Source organism: Myxine glutinosa, chromosome 5, assembly GCF_964187855.1.
Source record: "Myxine glutinosa chromosome 5, kmMyxGlut1.1, whole genome shotgun sequence".
Taxonomy (NCBI): domain Eukaryota; kingdom Metazoa; phylum Chordata; class Myxini; order Myxiniformes; family Myxinidae; genus Myxine; species Myxine glutinosa.
Genome location: NC_136265.1, coordinates 172,958,817 through 172,978,817, shown reverse-complemented (window position 1 = coordinate 172,978,817; position 20,001 = coordinate 172,958,817). Strand labels below are relative to the sequence as shown.

At 46.2% G+C, this 20,001-nt stretch overlaps 1 protein-coding gene across 4 annotated transcripts in view; it reads right to left on the bottom strand.

Moving 5' to 3' along the window:
- Positions 1–20,001, bottom strand: part of LOC137426721 (synaptotagmin-14) — a 291,083-nt gene that overhangs the window by 97,933 nt on the left and 173,149 nt on the right. For all 4 annotated transcript variants that reach the window (XM_068115533.2, XM_078779095.1, XM_068115531.2 and 1 more), the window contains one exon: positions 10,313–10,767. In XM_068115533.2, coding sequence (XP_067971634.2) covers positions 10,313–10,767 — 455 coding nt within the window. The remainder of the gene's footprint in view (positions 1–10,312; positions 10,768–20,001) is intronic.

Here is a 20,001-nt window from a genome sequence, read left to right as displayed (position 1 = left end):
ACCGTGAACTCCGCGTTCCTAAAGGCATCCATGTAGTGAATACTCGGCTTGGCCTCCCGGAAAAGTGCTATCGAGTGGCTTAACTGGCTTTATTTTTAAGTGATAACTGTGCCCGGGGGGAATTGATAATGTGGGGGGGTTGAGTTATCTGGTTTATTTCTCCAAATTGGCCGGCAAAGAAAGTTTTCGCTGGGTTCAAACTTTCTTTCTTGAAGGGGGGGAGTGTTACATATTTATGTGAATGTATGTGAATTACCATGCAGGTGTTTGCTTCCGTGTGTAGTATATTAAGTTGTTGTGTAGTTGTTGTGGTTGGAGGGTCAGAAGCCCTTCTGAAAGAGTGGCAGGAAACGGAAGTGGCCGGAAGCGGAAGTGACGGGAAACAGAGGAGAAAAGACACGAGGGAAAGGAAGGCTTCTTCTTCCTCGCCCCGCGACGACGAGAAGGTGGAATCGACCTTACGCTGCGCGGAAAACGCGCCGTTGCGAAACGTCTGGCGAGAGGAGTTACCTGGGCGGTAAATACCTTTGGACACGTCCAGTCACTGTGAGTTCGTGCACGAAACCAAGCGTCCGGGACAGTTTGCCCCGTCTACAAAGACGCGTACGGGTCCGCACGTTGGGCCTCGCTCGCGTCGGAAGCCGCGCTGGGTTTTGCCCCGTCTACAAAGACGCGTACGGGTCCGCACGTTGGGCCTCGCTCGCGTCGGAAGCCGCGCTGGGTTTTTGCCCATCTACAAGGACGCGTAAGAGTCGCACTTGGGGCCTCGCGCACGTTGGACGCCGCGCTGGGTTTGCCCCGTGGCTTGGCAAGGAGGTGCGCTGCAGCCGCGGCCCCAGTCCGAGACGGCACGTTTAGAGCACGTCCGCCCGGGGCTCGTTCAACCGCCCGTGTGCGGAGAGGAGAGACATTGACCACGGAGGGAGTCAGGAGTGGGGCTCACGTGAGGAATGTATAAGATTAAGATGGCCATCTTAGAGTTTGTGTAGATGAGTTCACATGGTTGTAATATTGATTGTGCATTGTTGATGGTTGTTGATTGCTCAGTGAATATATTATTGATTATTCCGGATCCTTGGTGTGGGGTTTCTTCTTGACCGGAATTCATATTGATTGCGTTACGAAAGCGTATAAACCATATATCTTTCTGGCGGGGTCCCTCCCACGGTCCGGGGGTCACCAAGACCAGGTAGTTACCGGGAGGACCACGTAACACTAGCATCGGCACTGCCGCCCTCCGGGCACGCATCTCGTCCCACATTCGATGGGCAATTTAAGGTAGTGATATTTCCACAAAATGATATGTTTTCTAGAACACACTGTATATAAAAAAGAGTTTTTGTGATGCAAAACACCAAGTGATCAATATTGAAGTTTTCGTCATATATATATATATATATATATATATATATATATATATATATACGGTTCTGAGATTTGTATATATGACATCATTAAAGGTTAAAGGTTTGCCCCTCATAGTTAGTCCACAAGCAACATGTAGGCCCACTTAGAGTATTAGTTATGTCATAGTATGTGTAAGAGTAGGCCATTCCCCTAGTAACATCTGCGTTGTGTAAAGAAATGAGCTTAGGTCCTTTCATCTTTGCGCCACCCCTCAATTACATCAGTGGGCATAATCGATCCCGCGCCCCATTTGGCATCCCTCAAATTAGTTACGCTTTGGCTACCCGCAATTTGTTACGCCTTGGCTGCCAGCAGCGTTCGCTGCCCTTTGTTGGCTTGAAAATAGCCAAGTGACACGAGGTAGGCCTGAAAAGAGGGAGGAGCGTGAGGTCGGGGTGTGGCAGAGTCAAGGAGCACGTCAGAGGCGGTGACGGTAAGGGCTCCCAGCCAACCAGGGCTCGGAGGGCAGGGCGTGATAGGGCGTGGTGAAGAACGTCTGTTAAGTTCCAGAGAGTTCGCTGGGCAGGGCTATATAAGCCTTCGCAAAAGCCCTTAAACAGGACTCACGAGAGGAGGACTTATGAGAGAGAGGACTTGATGAGGACTTGCAAGGAGGGCTTACGAAGGACTTGTTGGAGAGAACTGATTCGGAGCACTCGTGTGAGGAGTATTCGGAGGACCGGCGTGCACCCAACAATATCGGAATGATTTGTCGAGGCCCTTGATTGAAAAGCACATTGTTCGCGTTTATTGAACTATTACGTACGCAGCCGCAGCCCCACCAGTGTAACCGCCAAAGCCAGCCCTACCGTTCGCCCCATAATAATCCCGTGCGCGAAAACGACATGCAGAGAGCTCCTGGCTGCTGCATTCATCTACTTCGCGGTGCGAGTTGGGGACCAGAGAGCGAGCTGCCTGGGTGCCATCCCTGGACCATCAACCTGTTCGTCTGCAACCCCGTGTCAGTGTGTCTGAGTGTGAACTGGCCCGTTTGTCCAGGGAATAAGTATAAGACTGTTTAAGGCTGCACTGTGTTTTCTTCTTCTGATTATTGTACAAAGTGTAAATAAATTCTGTTCTTCCTTTCTTCCAAATTCGACTGTTTCTGTGATTTCCATCATTGGGTACGCGTGGCACGATTAAGAACCGCTTGGATCGGGTTTAGTCATTGATAACGGCTCGGGTCACAGGTTCGCTACCGCTCGGCGTATCCACCAACACCCGTGATTCAGGCGGGCCTTATTTCCTCATTTCTGGGCGGCGCGAGTACTTAGGTATTAGTGATTAGTCCTACGACCCTACTTCGCGCTGTCCGGGAGGGAAGTCATAGGTCCCGGGTCCCGTCGGCTAGTCAAAGACAAGGGGACTAATCCCCCCTTGGTAAGGGGAAAAGGCCGGTGCTGAGATCCGCAACAATTCGAAGCTCCACACGGTCTCCACGTTTTTCGAAGTTAAGTCTGTTCACAATTTTATTTTGTCGAAACTGTATTTATCTTTCGGTGTGTGAAGTTATTGTGTGCAACTTTGGTTGTTTCTCGGTGTTTATCTTTCATAAATTGATCGTCTGTTTGCCGTGTCGTGTCTTGAGGCCTTGTACAGTGTGCACTGTACAACCTTGAGGCTTTGTTTTTCTCTCAGCGGTCCGTCGTTTGTGATCCAATAACTTTCGTTCTCTGTATTCCCAGGCTTTTCACCCATAGCCTACCTACTTCCTTGTGTAAATCTCAACTCAAAAAAAAAAAAAAAAAAAAAAAAAAAAAAAAATTCCCTTCTCTGTTCTCATTCGTTTATTCATTCTTATTCGTTCGTTCGTTCTTCGACCACGTGTTTCTCCCCCATTTCCCCAGATAGTTTTCACTCATTAACCTTCAATGTTTACACTTTCCCCTCAAGTTATGTATTCCGTCATATTTTATAACACCTTTTTCTTCTTCTTCTTTAAAAGGCTGCTTTCGACTTGCTCACCAAATCAATTCATCCCAAAAAAAATATCCATCTCCTATAGTGCCTTTTTTCTACATTCCCTAAACTCTCCTGCACTCCATCCTCCATCCAGCGTCCTTAAACGTATTTTTAACTCGAAGGTCACAAGAAACTCATTTTGCAATAAATGTTCGTTTCCCATAAATCGTACACTTTCAAAAATCCAATCTCACCCCTCCCCTCCAAATCTTCCCCATAACCCCTCCCCTCCAAATCTTCCCCATCACCCCCTCCCCTCCAAATCTTCCCCATCACCCATCCCTTTCAAATCTCCCCCCTTGCCCCCTCCCTCCTAAACTACCCCCTCACCCCTCCCCGCCAAGACGCCCCCTCGCCCCTCCCCTCCTAGACTCCTGCCTCACCCCTCCCCTCCAAATCTCCCCCATATCCCATCCCTTTCAAATCCCTCCCCTTGTCCCTTCCCTCCCAAACTCCCCCCTCACCCCTCCCCTTCAAATCTCCCCACCCTCATTGCTTCTCAATTTCCCCCCTCTCACTCCCCCTCCTCAAAGCATCCTCCCCGCTTCTTCCCCCTTCAAACTCTCACCTCCATCTCCCCCAACCTTCTGCCTCGCTCTTCCCCCTCCTCAAATAACACCTCATTGTGGCTCACCCAATCACCATCAAACCTTTTGTCCGCCCCATCCTTCCCTTTCTCCGAGCTATTCTGAAATCTCTGACACACCTTCAACAGCTCTCCCTATCTCTTCCACCTCTTCCACATCTTACCCTACCCCTCCTCCCCCCTGTTCTGTATCTGATGCTCCCCCTTCCTCTTCATTAACGGTATGGACCTCAAACATCCGGGGCCTTCGTTCAAACTTAACTGATCTCTCCATACAGGTTGCTTCTGTCAAACCAGACGTGATCTGGCTTAACAGAAACTTTCCTCCTTTATGATGTCTCTGATTCCATAGTATCTCTCCCGGGCTACTCCCTCCTCCGGTATGATAGACCTGAGCCTCGTCCTGGAGGCGGGGTTGCTATCTTTATCAAAAACTCTCTTCCTCACTCGCCCCGCACTGCACTCTCTCCACCTCACCCCCAGGAATACCTCTGGCTACGGCTTCCCCTTCGCTCCCACCTCTTGTTCATATGTGTGTTGTACCGTCCACCAAACAGTGATGACTCCATCTACATCTCGCTGTCTGATGATATGGACCAACTTCTATCTACTCATCCCAACTCTCTCTTCCTCATATGTGGTGATTTCAATTGTCACCATGCCAGTTGGCTGGGTGTGGGTACCTCTCTCACCAGCCATGGCTATTCAGCAAAGGACTTCTGCGACTCACTGGGACTGACACAATCTGTCAATTTCCCGACCCGGATCTCAGTCAACGGAACATCTTCTCTTCTGGACTTGGTTATGACTAACTTCCCTGAAAATGTCTGCTGCTCTTCTTCTGCTCCGATCGGATCATCTGATCATGTCCTTGTTAAAGTGGACATCTCTCTGACCATCCTCAGGGAGCCTGCTCAGCGTCGACGAGTCTGGCATTTCACTCAGGCCAACTGGCACGGTCTTCAAGCAGCCATCAATCATCTGGACTGGTCTCCCATCTCTACCACCTCTGACATCAACTCATCCTGGGAATTCTTCCAAAGTAAATTGCTCTCTCTCATGCACAGATTTATCCCATCTCGTCTTCAGTTGTCATACCCTTCCTCCCGTCCATGGTACACGGAATCTTGTGGTGAGGCTGTTGCCCAGAAACAACTTGCCTTCGTCTCCTGGAAAGCAAATCCAACGGAAGGAAATCTCATTTCCTTTCACAAAGCCCGAAACAAGTGTGTGTCCACCCTCAGGAGAGCCAGGAAACAATATCTCTCCGTTCTCAAGACCGAACTCTCTTATCTGTCTCCCTCTTCCAAATCCTGGTGGCGTCTGGTCAAATCCGTTTCTGGTGTTTGTTCCCCCTCCATCCCCTCCCTTACCTCAAACGGCTACACAGCTGACTCCGCACGTGAAAAAGCTGAATGCCTCAACTCTGTGTTTGCCTCTAAATCTTGTGTCCCAAACCCATCCCTCTCTGTACCCACCATACCCAGTCGTACCCTGCTGCTCCTGGACTCCGTGTCCTTTCCTCCTGACAAGGTGGAAAAGTTTCTGTCAACCCTCGACTCTGATTCTGCAACTGGACCCGACGGCATCAGCCCACGGGTCCTAAAATCCTGCTCTGCTGCTCTATCTCACCCTCTCTCTGTTCTCTTCACCCTCTCTTTTGCTCAAGGTCAACTGCCATCTGCTTGGAAATCAGCCAACATCACCGCTTTGCACAAAAAAGGTGCAAAAACAGATCCTAGCAACTACAGACCAATCAGCCTTCTCCCAATTATCAGCAAAGTCATGGAATCCATCATTGCTTCGGATATGAAATCTTTCCTCTTCTCCAATGGCTTGATCTCTGATCATCAATTTGGTTTCAGACCAGGTCACTCTACTCTGGACATGCTGCTTCTGCTGTCTCAACAATGGATGGAGGTCCTCAATGCCAAACAGGAAATTAGAGCTGTCTCCCTCGACATATCACGTGCCTTCGACACGGTCTGGCACCCCGCTCTGCTCACCAAACTCTCCTCCTTTGGTATCCATGGAAATCTCCACGCATGGCTGGCGGACTTCCTCTCTAGTCATCGTCAACGTGTGGCCCTGAATGGGTTTCTCTCATCTCCTCTTCCTGTTCAGGCTGGAGTTCCCCAAGGCAGTGTTCTGGGCCCCGTGCTTTTTCTGGTCTTCATCAATGATCTCTCTGACTCTCTCGAAAATCCTCTCTATCTCTTTGCTGATGACTCCACTCTCTGCCGCTCCATTCCTCTTCCCTCAGATCGGCAGTCTGCTGCCTCCTCACTCTCTGAAGACCTGGACAAAATCACAGACTGGTCAAACAAGTGGAACATGTCTTTCAATCCTGACAAATCTCACACTCTTACTATGTCTCTCCGAAAAGATCGACTGGACAACCCTCCCATCTACTTTCTCAACAATCCTCTCCAAGAAGTTCTGTCGCTCAAGATTTTGGGTCTCACTATCTGCCATGATCTTTCTTGGGAAAACCACATTTCCAAGCTGGCCTCCAAAGCCAGTCGCCGACTCGGCATCCTCCGTCGTGCGAAGTCCTTCCTCGGCACACCTGAGCTCCTCACCACATACAAGGCTTTCATCCGCAGCTCAATGGAATACTGTTCTCCCCTATGGGCCGGTGCTCCTGCCTCACACCTAGCTCGGCTTCACGCTGTTGAAACCAAAGCTTTCAGAATTATTGGAATCTCCCGCGATGAAGCTATCTCTGAGGGCCTTTCACTCACTCACCGCAGGCAGGTAGGTGGTCTTTCTGTCTTCTACCGACTCCTCTCCGGCCTTGCACCCCCAGCTCTCTCTGTGCTCTGTCCCCCAAATATTCCTACAGGTCGCACAAGATCTGCCAGCAACCCTCTGATGGTTAAACTGCCGAAATCTCGGCTCTCTGCTCACCTTCACTCTTTCATTCCTCTTTTCTCCCGCCTCTGGAACAAACTCCCTCACTCCCTTCAATCCCACTCCTCCCTCCAGGTCTTTAAAACAGCTGTTCACCACCATCTCTTATCTTCCCCCATCCAAAACCTTGATCTTTTCTACCCCCGCTAATTCACCCCAGATCCACCTTGTTTGAAATTCCAACTTCTTTCCTGGAAGTCCTGGCAGTGTCCATATGTTTTATACCTCTCCCACCGCCCCCTTCCCATGCCCCCCCCCCCAAAGCCCTCGCCCTCTCTCAGATCTCTCGATGTCTCCATGTCTCTCGGTCCCTGCTCTCAAATGTTGTGTTTGTGTCCTTCCCCCTCTCTCCCCATCTTGTCTACCGCTCCCGATGTTATATGTTTTATGTGTCGGTTTGTCTTTCTGTGTGATTAATGTTCGCTCTTTCACGAGCCTCGATCTTGTATACAAAAAAAAAAAAAAAAAAAAAAAAAAAAATTGGTGTCAGGAGTGGGATTTGGAACCTGGGACGAAATTTGGAAGTTGCGGCATATTGGCCGCAACAATTGGTGTCGGGAAGTGGGATTTGACCTGAAGTGCGCTTAGCGCACTCAAAATTACGAGTGGCTGAAATTTAATTAGTAAAATCCAAATTTAAATTCGTGCCATGGATAACCAAGACGGTCGGATGCTGGTGGGGGTAAATGGGGAGAATGAGGAGTTAGAATCAACACAGGACCCCCGGGAAGAATTGGGAGAAATGGATGAGAACATTGATGAGGGCGCAGCAGTAGGGGTAGCGGGGGAAGAAAATGGCGGCACCTCGCACGTGGCGGCGAGAGCCGAGCCCGCGATGCCAGGGTATATGCAACTATTCCTGGCCCAAATAAAGGAGATGAATGCGAAAATGGACGCCCAAGGTGACAAATCCACCAAGGAAATGAAAGAAATAAAGGGCGAGATGAAGAATGACATAAATAAAATAAATGGGAGAATGGACATCCAAGAGAAAAAGATGGATGCCCAAAGTGATAAATCCACCCGGGAAATGAAAGAAATGACGTCATAGGTCCCGGGTCCCGTCGGCTAGTCAGACAAGGGGACTAATCCCCCCTTGGTAAGGGGAAAAGGCCGGCGCTGAGATCCGCAACAACATGTGTGTATATATATATATATATATATATATATATATATATATATATATATATATATATATATATATATATATATATATATATATATATGTAATATACAATTTTTAATAAACAGGAAGTAAATTCCTGTGTGGGGCTAGGGTGAAAAAATTCTGACAACCCGGGACTCGAACCAAGGACCTCATCACTGATGAGGTGACAGCCCACTGCGCCATTGAGTCTTCGGGATAGCCTCAGAAATTTTCCACACTTAAGACTGCAAGCTTTATAATGGCCGATGTCTTACGTGCCTGTGAGGCAGACCCTGGATGTGAGCGTAAGTATATGTATGCATATGTATATGTAGAAGTGCATTGCAGATTAACTCATCTACAATTTAAGATAGTGATATTTCCACAAAATTATATGTTTTCTTGAACACACTATTTTAAAAAAAGAGTTTTTGTGATGTAAAACACCAAGTGATCATTATTGAAGTTTTCGTCACATATATATACACATACTACACATATAGCCATAAATGCATTAGCTCTATTATATTAAGATATCCACCACCGCTGCTCAATGGTATCAACAAACAGGAAATGGTAGGAACTCGACACGTCTCATCCAATGATATTTCTTGTATGTCCTATATTTCCGTGAACCCGATTTACATCCAGAACAATTATGGTTTAGGTTAACCACTTTGAAATTGCCACTCTTGCGTTTAAATGTTGAAAAATATCTTTGAAATACAATTTCACCCACAGATTTCACGCTAGCAACGGCAGGTTAAAAGTGCCCGGCGAGCAGAACAGAGTCACTCGAAACATAAAGCGCATGTGCGAAAGGGCTCATTTGCATTCATACGTCATTTTTGAAGTCCCGTATTGTGGCAAAACTCAGAACCACCACAAGCCTGAGGCAGGAATTTGGAATTTGGCCAAGGTGTGCGTGATACCTCATCTACTCGTTGTCAAAGGACACAAGGAGATCTTTAATGTCCACCAACAATGAATGCGAGCAAGTCCCAGTTTTAATGCCAACTGAAGGATGGAAAAGTCATTGCTATTTGATGCAACACCCTAATGGTGAAGCACCAATCTGACAGTTAAGACTTGGCAGCCCTCTGCACTGGCCATCCCATTGGACCTCTTACATATACATTCGTAATGTTCATATATATTCAATAGTAATACACGCTGCCCCTAGATGTGAAATAAGGTGTCTGTGAACCACTTGCACTATGCCATGTCCATAGAGGCTTCTCACCAATGTAAGGTGCTGACGTCACCACCTGTTTGGCCTGCCATTTTGGAGGTTATCGAGATTGTAAACAATCCGGATCATGAACAGGATCACTCAAAATGTCTGGAGAAATATCTGCAACTGGAAGTGGCTCTCGCTTATCGAATGTCGTCATTTAGATAAGCAGAGCAGGAACAACTATATCCAGAAATTAGAAGTCGCTGGGTTCGCAGTTCCCTAAAGTTTGCCGGGAAATTTGCTGACCCCCATTGAGAAGCACGCTAAAAGTAGAGCAGCTGCCTGACCTACAGTACCCCGGTATCTACAATTACATAGTAAACGCTTCCGCCAGCAATGCAAAAGAGGCTATGAAAGCTTATAGGAGCCTGGACGGCCACAGGTATTTTGTAGCCTGCTTGGTTCATGAGATGCGACCTTGGAAAGTGCCAAGGAAATAGAGGGAGCAGGTGATGCCCAAAGTAAATACAAACCAATATTAACCAGAAATGTACGCTTGTAAACACATCAGCTTGTCATAAAATTCTGTGGGGCTGATTGTCTGTTGTGACGGTGCTCTATCATGTTATAAGTAGGGGGAACGATTAACTGGGTACTCAATAGAGCCCCAACTCTTTTGCCTCCCCATTTTGAGCAAATCCTAATCACCTAATGGTCCAGATTGGCATTGGTTGTAAATATCTACCCTCACAAATGAATGGAGAGAAAGTTCATCATATCATTTCACAGGCAAAGTAGCATTACTACAGGACGTAGTTTTAGATGCAATGCCCATGACTTGATCCTGGGTACCCAAAGTACCACGAGCACGTAAGCAGAATTTGAGGGAAATTGGGCAAGCAGTTTTCGATTCTATAAAGGTTCAGACATACATGTTGACAGAAAACTGGTGAATTTTAGTATGATGATGACGACAACAAAGGAACAATTTTAGTATGATGATGACTTCCCTTCCTGTGGAACTCAACTGTTCCTTAAGGAGTGCTGTGATTGTGCAGCAAATGTTCTATTGGAGATTGTGTGAAATGCTTCACGTCACGTCGGTACCGTTCTTCCTTACCTCGGTGCTCACAATGGCGGAGCTTTCGCTGTGCACTCCTCCGTTGTAGCCTTCATTGGCACACCCATCTTGGTCCATTTCTGTGTCTGCCTCTGGGCCTCTGCTGCCCTGGCTGTTGGCATCTTCCCCGGCATCAGGCACGTCATTCAAAGACGCACCGACTCGCTCACTACCGAACAGTCTTGGAGAGTGAGATAGCGACGGACTCCGCGATGCCTCGTCCGAGTACAAATTCTCGGTCGTGTCCTCTTCCACAATGTCCTTCTGCCCGTAATAATAGCGCTGGGAAGAACGTTCATCATACTCTTCTTCCTCCTCGTAAAAATATTCTTCCGCATCTTCCTCAACCGGTCTGTCTTCATATTGGTACTCTCCGTGGCGGTAGTGCGCTGAAGACAAAGGTCGTGCACAAACCTCTCCAATGTACCTGCGTTGCCTGGATTCCCATTGATGAGCTGCAATAAAGACAAGAATGAAAGGAGGTTGAGATCAACTCCTTGAACTGCGCACACAACCGTAGTCCCATTGCACGTGCAACTACCCGGTGAGTTTAAATTACCTGAGACATCAACATGTTTGCATTACCATAACATAAGTGTAAATGCCAATGCAATGTAGTGTAATCTTTGAGTACAGAGCGATAATAACTACCCCACGTGCGAAGGCATGAAAAACGAATGTACCGGTGATGTGTTAAATAAGGTGGTGTAAAAGAAGGTGCATGAACGGCGGTAAACTTCCGAAAAAAGTAAATTGTTTTTTTTCCTACAGTTTTTAAAACCTTAATTTTATTTCAATTTAATGATACTTGATACTGCAGAACACAAATCGCATTCTTGGCCCTTAAAGAAAAAAAACCTCCAGTTTTGCAGCACTTGGACAAAATATGACGCCATTTTACGCCACCTCAACCAATTCAACTTGCTGCTCGCTATCTCAGCGATGGGGAATATCGAGATTCAGGCAAAATTGTGGCTCGTAGTAAATATAGATCGTGCTCGGAAATGCCAGTTGAGAGTTCAAAAGACCCTTCCCATGGCCTTTTTCTTAAGACTGTACGGTGCAAGGTCTTCGATGAACTCTCTAGTTATAAGTTTAGGTTAAAGGTCATCAAAATGTCGACGAGTGTGTTCCGGAGTTTTAAGTTGGCTGCAATTCCCTGGCAAGTCAAGCTCAGGACAAATCAACTTGGTTAAATCATATCATCAAGCTACCCAGATGCCTCTAGGTTATAATAATTCTATCTATGTAAGCTTTACCCTGCCTTTTTAGCGTTGTACATCATATTGTTCAACTTCACATTTTTCCCGTTTGTGCTTCGGACATTTGACCACCACAAGTTCTGCATTTCATCAATATCACATCAGCCAAATGTCTCCGCAACAACTTGGGCGATTGACAAAAACTTTCAACATAGGAGTGCCAATGCACCCATGGAGAATTTTTTTTTTAAGTTACATGATGACTGGATGAAAAATGCGTCCGGCATTCCAAAAAGTCTGTTTTCTGCAGGCGTGGGTTGCAGGGTGTTTCACATATCAGGAATAAACAGCCTCAACCTAGTTCCGCTCGGCCGACGCCAAATTATGTTTTCAATTTTTTTTTTTGCCACACGGTTATCAAGGTATATCGAGGTCATCAATGGCAAATGGTGTGGATGGTACGAGGTAGATCAAGTCGAAATATCATGCATAGATATGAATTTAGATGTGAGATAGCGGTGACCTGATTCCGTGGTGGACTTGGGGCGAGCGATAGATTTATTAAGGCAGGAAGGAAATTCAGCAGATTGAAGAGGGAACAAAACATGACAGAGTAGAGGAAAGTGCACAGCTAGAATGCAAGGAAGTATGAAGAATGAAAAGCAAACAAACATTAGCTTCCAAGATATCAAGTGACAGGATTCATCACAAGCCAGCAGAAACACAAGTGGAGTGCAAAAATATTTACCTTTTTATATCCACAAAAAACCACCAACAATGACTATCATCATCAACATCAACATCACAGAGTATTTTTCTCTGTCATATCTTAAGAATTCATTTACAAGTGTTAAATATACTGCAGTATGTTATATTACCTCCACCACCGAAGGTAGATGGAGGTTATGTTTTCACCCATGTCTGTCTGTCTGTGAACAGGATATTTCAAGAAGTTGTGGACGAATTTGGACGAAATTTGGTGAAGAGTTTGGGTATGTGACAAGGATGAAATCGTTCGATTTTGGTGACGATTCGAATACGGATCTGGATACGAAAATTTTTTAAATTTAAGTTATTCTTCACCATTGAGTGATAGGGCCAAAATCTATACATAGCACAATATCTCAACAGTTGAGGGCAGGTTATGACAAAACTAGGTGGTTGAGTTGTTTAGGTGACAAGAACAAGCTGATTAGATTTTGGTTCAGGTAAAGATCCAGATCCAAACTATCAATGGGATATAAAACGTAAACTGTTCATCCTGATGGAGGTAAGCTCACCTGGAACGTAGTTCCGGGGAGCTTATGGAATGGCGTGTCGTCCGTCCGTCCATCAGTCCGTAAACACTTGTACTCGTAACTTCTCCAAAACTGCTGATGGGATTGTGACCAAACCAGGCTAAAACTATATTTGGTATGTTGCAACTTATCAGTGTATCTTTAGGAGATACAGTCATGGCCATAAATATTGGCACCCTTGCACTTTTTTCAAATAATGCACCATTTCTTCCAGAAAATTGTTGAAATTAAAATATATATTAAGGTATCCACATACAGGAAGTATTTATTTGGTTTGCAGTGGAACAAAACAAACTACAGACTTGGCATTTAATATGGAATATTTTTTTTGCGGGGGTGAACTTACTTTTCAAGATGTCTTAGAACCAAAAGTTCATTTGAATTATGTTGAAATTATTCCAGATTTTGTTAACGTGACCTTTAAAAGAAACAAAAACCACATTTGACATTTTGAAAACAAATAAATTGATCCTTGAAAGTGATGTAAACTGATATCGAACTCAATTCATGGACAGTACTGTGTTAAACTTCTGTACGTTTTCCAGAAGTATCTTTATTTTGCACATTAGCCAAAAAATTTTTAACAAAAACAAAAGTTTAATTACGACTGGGATTACGGACAGTAAAATTACAGTTCAGTACTTCGTGTAACCCCGACGAGCATTCAGGAGTGCACGTACACGTTGAGGCATGCTGTTCACGAGATTTGCCAAGGTTTGGACAGGAATCGCTTGCCATGCAGTGACAATAGCCTGCTGCAATTCACGCACAGAGGTCGGCTGCTGGTCCAAGTGGTCGATTTGATGCGTTAATTCTGCCCACAAGTTCTCTATCGGATTCATATCCGGGGACATGGCAGGCCACTCCATATGCTCTACACCACGGTCAGCAAGAAAGTGTTGGCTCATGCGAGCACGATGAGGCCGTGCATTGTCATCTTGGAAGACAAAGTTTCCTCGAAAGGCTGCACGAGCAAATGGAAGCAACGTTTCTTCCAGAATGGCCCTGTACTTGAACTGGTTCAGGTTTCCATTCAGAACAACCAGGTCAGTTTTGCCCCCTGCATGAAAAGCAGCCCAAACGGTCACCCCACCACCTCCAGCTTGGACTCTTGGCACTATACAATCTTTGTTGTAGGCTTCATGCACTTGTCTGCACACTCGGACACGGCCATCTTGACGATAGACCAGAAATCTAGACTCGTCACTGACGATCACGTGATTCCAGTGTCCTGGCTGCCATTGACGGTGCTCTCTGGCCCACTGCAATCGGCGCTGGCGGTGTTGTCTGGTCAGGCGTGGCTTTCTCAGGGGACGCCTGGCACGATAGCCTGCTTGAACCAGTCGTTGGTTGACTAGCCTTCTGGATACAGGCACATTTGTCAGTTGCTGCCACTCAGCCCTAAGCCGATTAGCTGACTTGGTACGGCCATTGCGGACTAACCAGTGCAGCTGGCGATCATCCCTCCTTGTGGTTCTGCGGGGACGTCCTGGCCTCGGTATTGGAGTAGGGACACCCCTCTGAGCATTTCGTTTCACGATCTTTGACACCTGACCTTGAGTGATGCCATACTGCCGAGCAATAGCACGCTGTTTCATGGCGGAATTTCGTAAAGCCACCACTCCATGACAAACAGCATTGTCGAGTTTACGGACCATCTCCAGAGGAAGCGGCAATAACTTTTGGAGACGTGCAGCAGTTGTTTTCCACTAATACAGAACGCAACAACCCTTGTATACCCGACTGTGAAGCCAATCATCAAATGCACCTGTCCGTACATTTTGCCACGCCACCTGTGATATAATCCTGTTGTTGACTTCTTGCTGCGACAGACAATCAGTGACGTGGTTCTTTCAACAAATAAATCACCAAAGTGTAAAAGAAACTCACCAGATTGATATACTGAGTTAAGAAAGTAAACCCAAGTCAAGAAAAAAAAAAATTCCATATTAAATGCCAAGTCTGTAGAACAATGCGACTGTGTTGCCAATATGCCTCCGCATAGTCCCACAATGGGTAGATGCCATCACTCTGCATAAGTATGGGTTGTGGATGACGTTTGTGAAGTTTCGTATTGATCGCATAAAGTTCGTTTTTCTATCCAAAATGGCTGCCAAACCATGTGACCTATGATGTCATAAATTTAATATTTCAATACAAATGTGTCATAGATCATGTGCATGCAATTTCCGATTTTTAGGATAAGGAATTTGATAAAAACATTTTTGGCTGGTATACCACTTCACCTATGATGTTATCATTATCATGCTTTTCTTCCCCATTGGGAGTACTTGACAATGTGGCAACTTTCAAATTTTTCCATTCAACGGTTTCTGAGAAATAAAAAATTTTTATTTGCTTTTAATCTAAGATGGCTGCCATACCACATGACCTATGATGTCACAATTATCATAAAAGCATTCTGCATGGGTGTCACTCCTACCCTGAAAGTTTCGTCTCAATCAGACATATGGTTGCTAAGAAAAATGAAGTTGAGCCGGGACGGACGGACGGACGTACGTACATACATACATACGGACGTACGGACGGACGGACAACCCAAAAACATAATGCCTCTGGAGGCATAAAAAAGCTGGAAAAAATTACTAAATCATAGCTTATTCCACACAGAGATCTTAAAATGGCCCGGACAATATTATTGTCACCTTTCAGAAGTTGTTAGAAATAATTAGATTTCAAGCAGGTGATTCTCCTTTACTTTGGAATTGAACTCACCTATGGTGAGTTGCAGGTGCCGGCAATATAAAAATCACTCATTCAACCAGTTTGAATGGAGAAAAGGAGCCATTCTGCTGTTTTGTGTCACTGCATGTACCGCAATGAGCATGGAGAAAAGAAAGAAAACCAGAGAATTGTCTGAGGAGGTCAGACACAAGATTGTAGCCAAGCATGGACAATCTCAAGGCGACAAGTCCATCTCCAGAGACCTACATGTTCCTGTGTCCACCATACGCAATGTTATCAGGAAGTTTAAGGCGCATGGCACTGTAGCCAACCTCCCTGGACGTGGCCGGAGGAGAAAGCTTGATTGAAGATTGCAGCGAAGGATTGTTCGAATCAACTGGCAAACAGATTCAAGATGAACTTCAGACACAAGGTACGACAGTTTCAACTCGCACCATCCGTCGCCAACTCAATGAAAGAGGTTTATATGGTAGGAGACCCAGGAGGACCCCACTGCTGAGATCGCCCAACTGGAGTTTTCCAAAACACACCTGAACAAAGCAAAATCCTTGTGTGAGAATGTCCTGTGGACAGATGAGACCAAATGAGAGCTATTTGGTAAAGCACATCATCTCTATGTTGACAGAAAACAAAATGAAGCCTTCGAAGAAAAGAACATCTTCCCTCCGGTCAAACATGGAGGAGGTTCAGTGACGTTTTGGGGATGCTGTGCTGCCTCTGGCACTGGGTACCTTGAATGTGTGCATGACATCATGAAATCAGGAGATTACCGAGGCATTTTGGAGGTCAATGTTCAACCCAGTGTGAGAAAGCCGGGTCTCCGTCGAAGGTCATGGGTCTTGCAGCAGGACAATGACCCCAAATACACTTCAAAAAGCACCCAGGAATAGTTCAAGGCAAAACGCTGGACTGTTCTGAAGTGGCCAGCAATGAGTGCAGATATAAATCCCATTGATCACCTGTGGGGAGATCTGAAAACAGCAGCTGGGAGAAGGGACCCTTCAAATCTGAGAGAACTGGAGCAGTTTGCACAAGAGTGGGCCAAACTGCCAGTAGAGAGGTGTCGGAAGCTCATTCATGGCTATAGGAAGCGCTTGACTGCAGTTATTTTGTCCAAAGGACGTGCTATTAAATATTAAGTCCAAGGTGTCAATAATTTTGTCAATGCCATTTATTTTTATTTTCTGATTTAAAAGGATATATTAAGTTCTGAATCAAAAACAAAGGTTCTGTAATATTAACAGTGAAATAAAGAATTGTGGAGACCAAATACTTTTGTCAATTTCAACTTGTTTTTCAAGAAAATTGTGAGTTATTTGAAAAACTTGCAAGAGTGCCAATAATTTTGGCCATGACTGTGTGTGTGTGTGTGTGTGTGTGTGTGTGTGTGTGTGTGTGTGTGTGTGTGTGTGTGTGTGTGTGTGTGTGTGTGTGTGTGTGTGTAACCTCACCTGGCTATTTGATTAGGTGACTTTTCATACACTGGGGGTGCTATATTAAAATTGATCTGCATGCGGACTAAAAAACACACACACACATGCACACTCGCAAGCACGCACACACACACACACACACACACACACACACACACACACACACACACACACACACACACACACACACATTAACACAGGTGATACTTTGAGGCCTGGTAGGTCTCCATTCCATCTCCTGAATCCCACCATTCCCACCCCCAAGTGGAGATAGCAGTCAACAACACAAACACACACACGCATACACACACACGCACGCACACGTCCACACACACCAGAGTTATGGAAAGGTCCAGATCTATGCAAAGTGTGTCCACCTTTATTTACACATCGTAACCCACAACTTACACACACGCACACTTCCACAAGCATGCACGCACATTTCCACACCATTCCATCATTTCATCATTCCATTCCATCATTCCACACACACACACACGCACATTTCCACACCATTCCATCATTCCATCATTCCATTCCATCATTCCAACATTTCCACACGCATGCACATTTACACACACACACACACACACACACACACACACACACACACACACACACACACACACACACACAACACACAAACACACTTAGACACACACGCATGCACACTTACACATGCATATCACACACATACACTCACACACACACACACACACACACACATACACACACACACACACACACACACACACACACACCAATAGCCTCTTCCTTTGAAGTGGAAATAATGGTGCAGCAAATCAAATAATGATTCTGCAAATACCTGAACACACTTTGATGGCCTTCACAAATAGTAGATCAATTTAGCAACGTTATAGGAACACTAAGGAAATACGCATAACAATGTTATTATCTCACAAGTTGAATCAACCTTCAGCAGGATTTTCGTGGAAATACGCGGCAGAGTTCCAGACCTCATAGCTAATGGTCTGTACCAAATGGTGGTCTCTAGATATTAGACACAACATTGTGCCATTCCACGTTGTGATGTTCTTCTAACCTGATATCTGCACCTTATTGGTCTATATCCAACACGAGCAGGAGTACTCGGCATTGCCGGATGAGGGGGGGGGGGGGGGAGGCTGGAGAGGGTGGGTTGAGGAAGGGAGTATGGTGTGTGGAAGGGGGTGGGGTGGGGGAATGGGAGAGGGAGGGGAAAGATACACTACATATCCATATTTGGGGGGGGGGGGGTCTTTGACAGGCTCCTCCGTTTTGGGGGAGATGGGGGGGGGGGAAGGAGGAAAAATTTACCCGTGCAAAGAGTGCTTTAACCTGAGTGTTGCCCAGGTATAAAAAGGAAATTGTAAAACCCTCTGCCACCATCACCAGGTGGCGCTACACAGTAAACATTTACATAGAGAATTTACGCTCCTCTCCCGGTTCCCCACACCCCCCGCATGAGGTCGCGGCCACATAGACTATGTTACCCCCCCCCCCCCCCCCCACCCAGACAAAGTTGTATTTGTATTTGTGGCCCGAGTAAAGTTCTAAGTATTTAGAGCTGGAGTACCTATATATTGTTGCGGTTTTAGAATCCACACTTGTTGTAAATAACTCTTGTAAATATCCCATCATTTAATAAAGGTAAAGGTTGCACCCTTAGTTAGTCCATATGCAACACGTAGGCCACCATAGGAACTTTAGTTATTTCATTATCATGTGTTTCAGATAAGGCCGTGTTTCCAATAGTTGAATCTGCGTTGCATCAATTAAATAAGAATAGGTCCCCAATTCATTTCGTTCATTTTGCGGCCTCTCTCCAAATTCTGTTACACGCCTTGGTTAGCGTTCGCACAGGCGCCGCCATTGACCATGCGGTCGGCTCGAGGAAGAAGGGGGCGGAGCACCAGGAACAAGGTGTGGCTTGTCAACCAGCCGTCAAAGGCGGAGCCGGTAAGCCATTACCAGCCAACCAGGGCTGAGGTGAGCTCGATGGCGGGCGTGGTTTTGAAGTGCGCGGAGTGATCTTGAAGCGCGATATATAAGCGCACGCGCAAAGCCCTTTGACTGACTCCTTTTGAAAAACCTGCGCGCAACGGACTCGTTGGGAGAGAGCGCTGATAATGGACTTGTGGGTTATTGTGGGTTATTGTGGGTTATTGTGGGTTATTTCCACGAGTGGGTTATTAACCCACGAGAGGGCTGCGAAAACCAAGCTGGAGAGAGGGAGAGAAGGGAGAGAACCCCGAAAGAGCACACGATGCAGCAGCAACAGCAGCTTGAAGCAGGGGAGCTCGAACCGCAGCGATGTGAACCAGTGCAGCTTTGGGAACCGCGGCAGCGGACGCGACCGCAGCGTGGGCGTCTGACGACGGTGCCGAGGTGACCGCGAAGGAACGGCGGCCGGCCCGACCGTGCTCCAGCCCGAGCTGAACCTTCTCCCTCCAGCCAATCCACCCTGCAATTCCCCATTCGTGTGAGTCTGTCTTTGTTTGTTTTGTCTTTCGCCCCGACCGTGCTCCAGCCCGAGCTGAACCTTCTCCCTCCAGCCAATCCACCCTGCAATTCCCCATTCGTGTGAGTCTGTCTTTGTTTGTTTTGTCCTTGGGTTTCTAAGTAAGACTTTAATAGGTAAGCTAATGATTTCACTGTGTCTCCTGCTCCTTCCATTTCCCTGTATATAACCTTGACTGCTCTTTTTGCTTTGGCTTGTGTAAATAATTAATAAATCCTGTTATTCCTCCATACTTCTTCTTCTTCTTCATTCTCGTTCGGTCGCTTTAGTGGTTTCAATATTGAGTGTACGTGGCGCGATTCGGCCAACGCTCAGGATCGGGTTTAGTGAAGGCTAATGACTCGAACTTCGGGTTGCTAAAAACCGCTCGGCAACTAGACCATCCAAACCGGGGTTTGAGCGCTACTTGTCCCCCTAGTCTGCGGAGGGACGGATAAAGGTATTCGGGATAAACCCTGGACCCATAACCCTGATCGGTTCCATCCCGCGGGATAGCGTTACAAGTGCCAGGAGCGGAGACGGTCAGCTT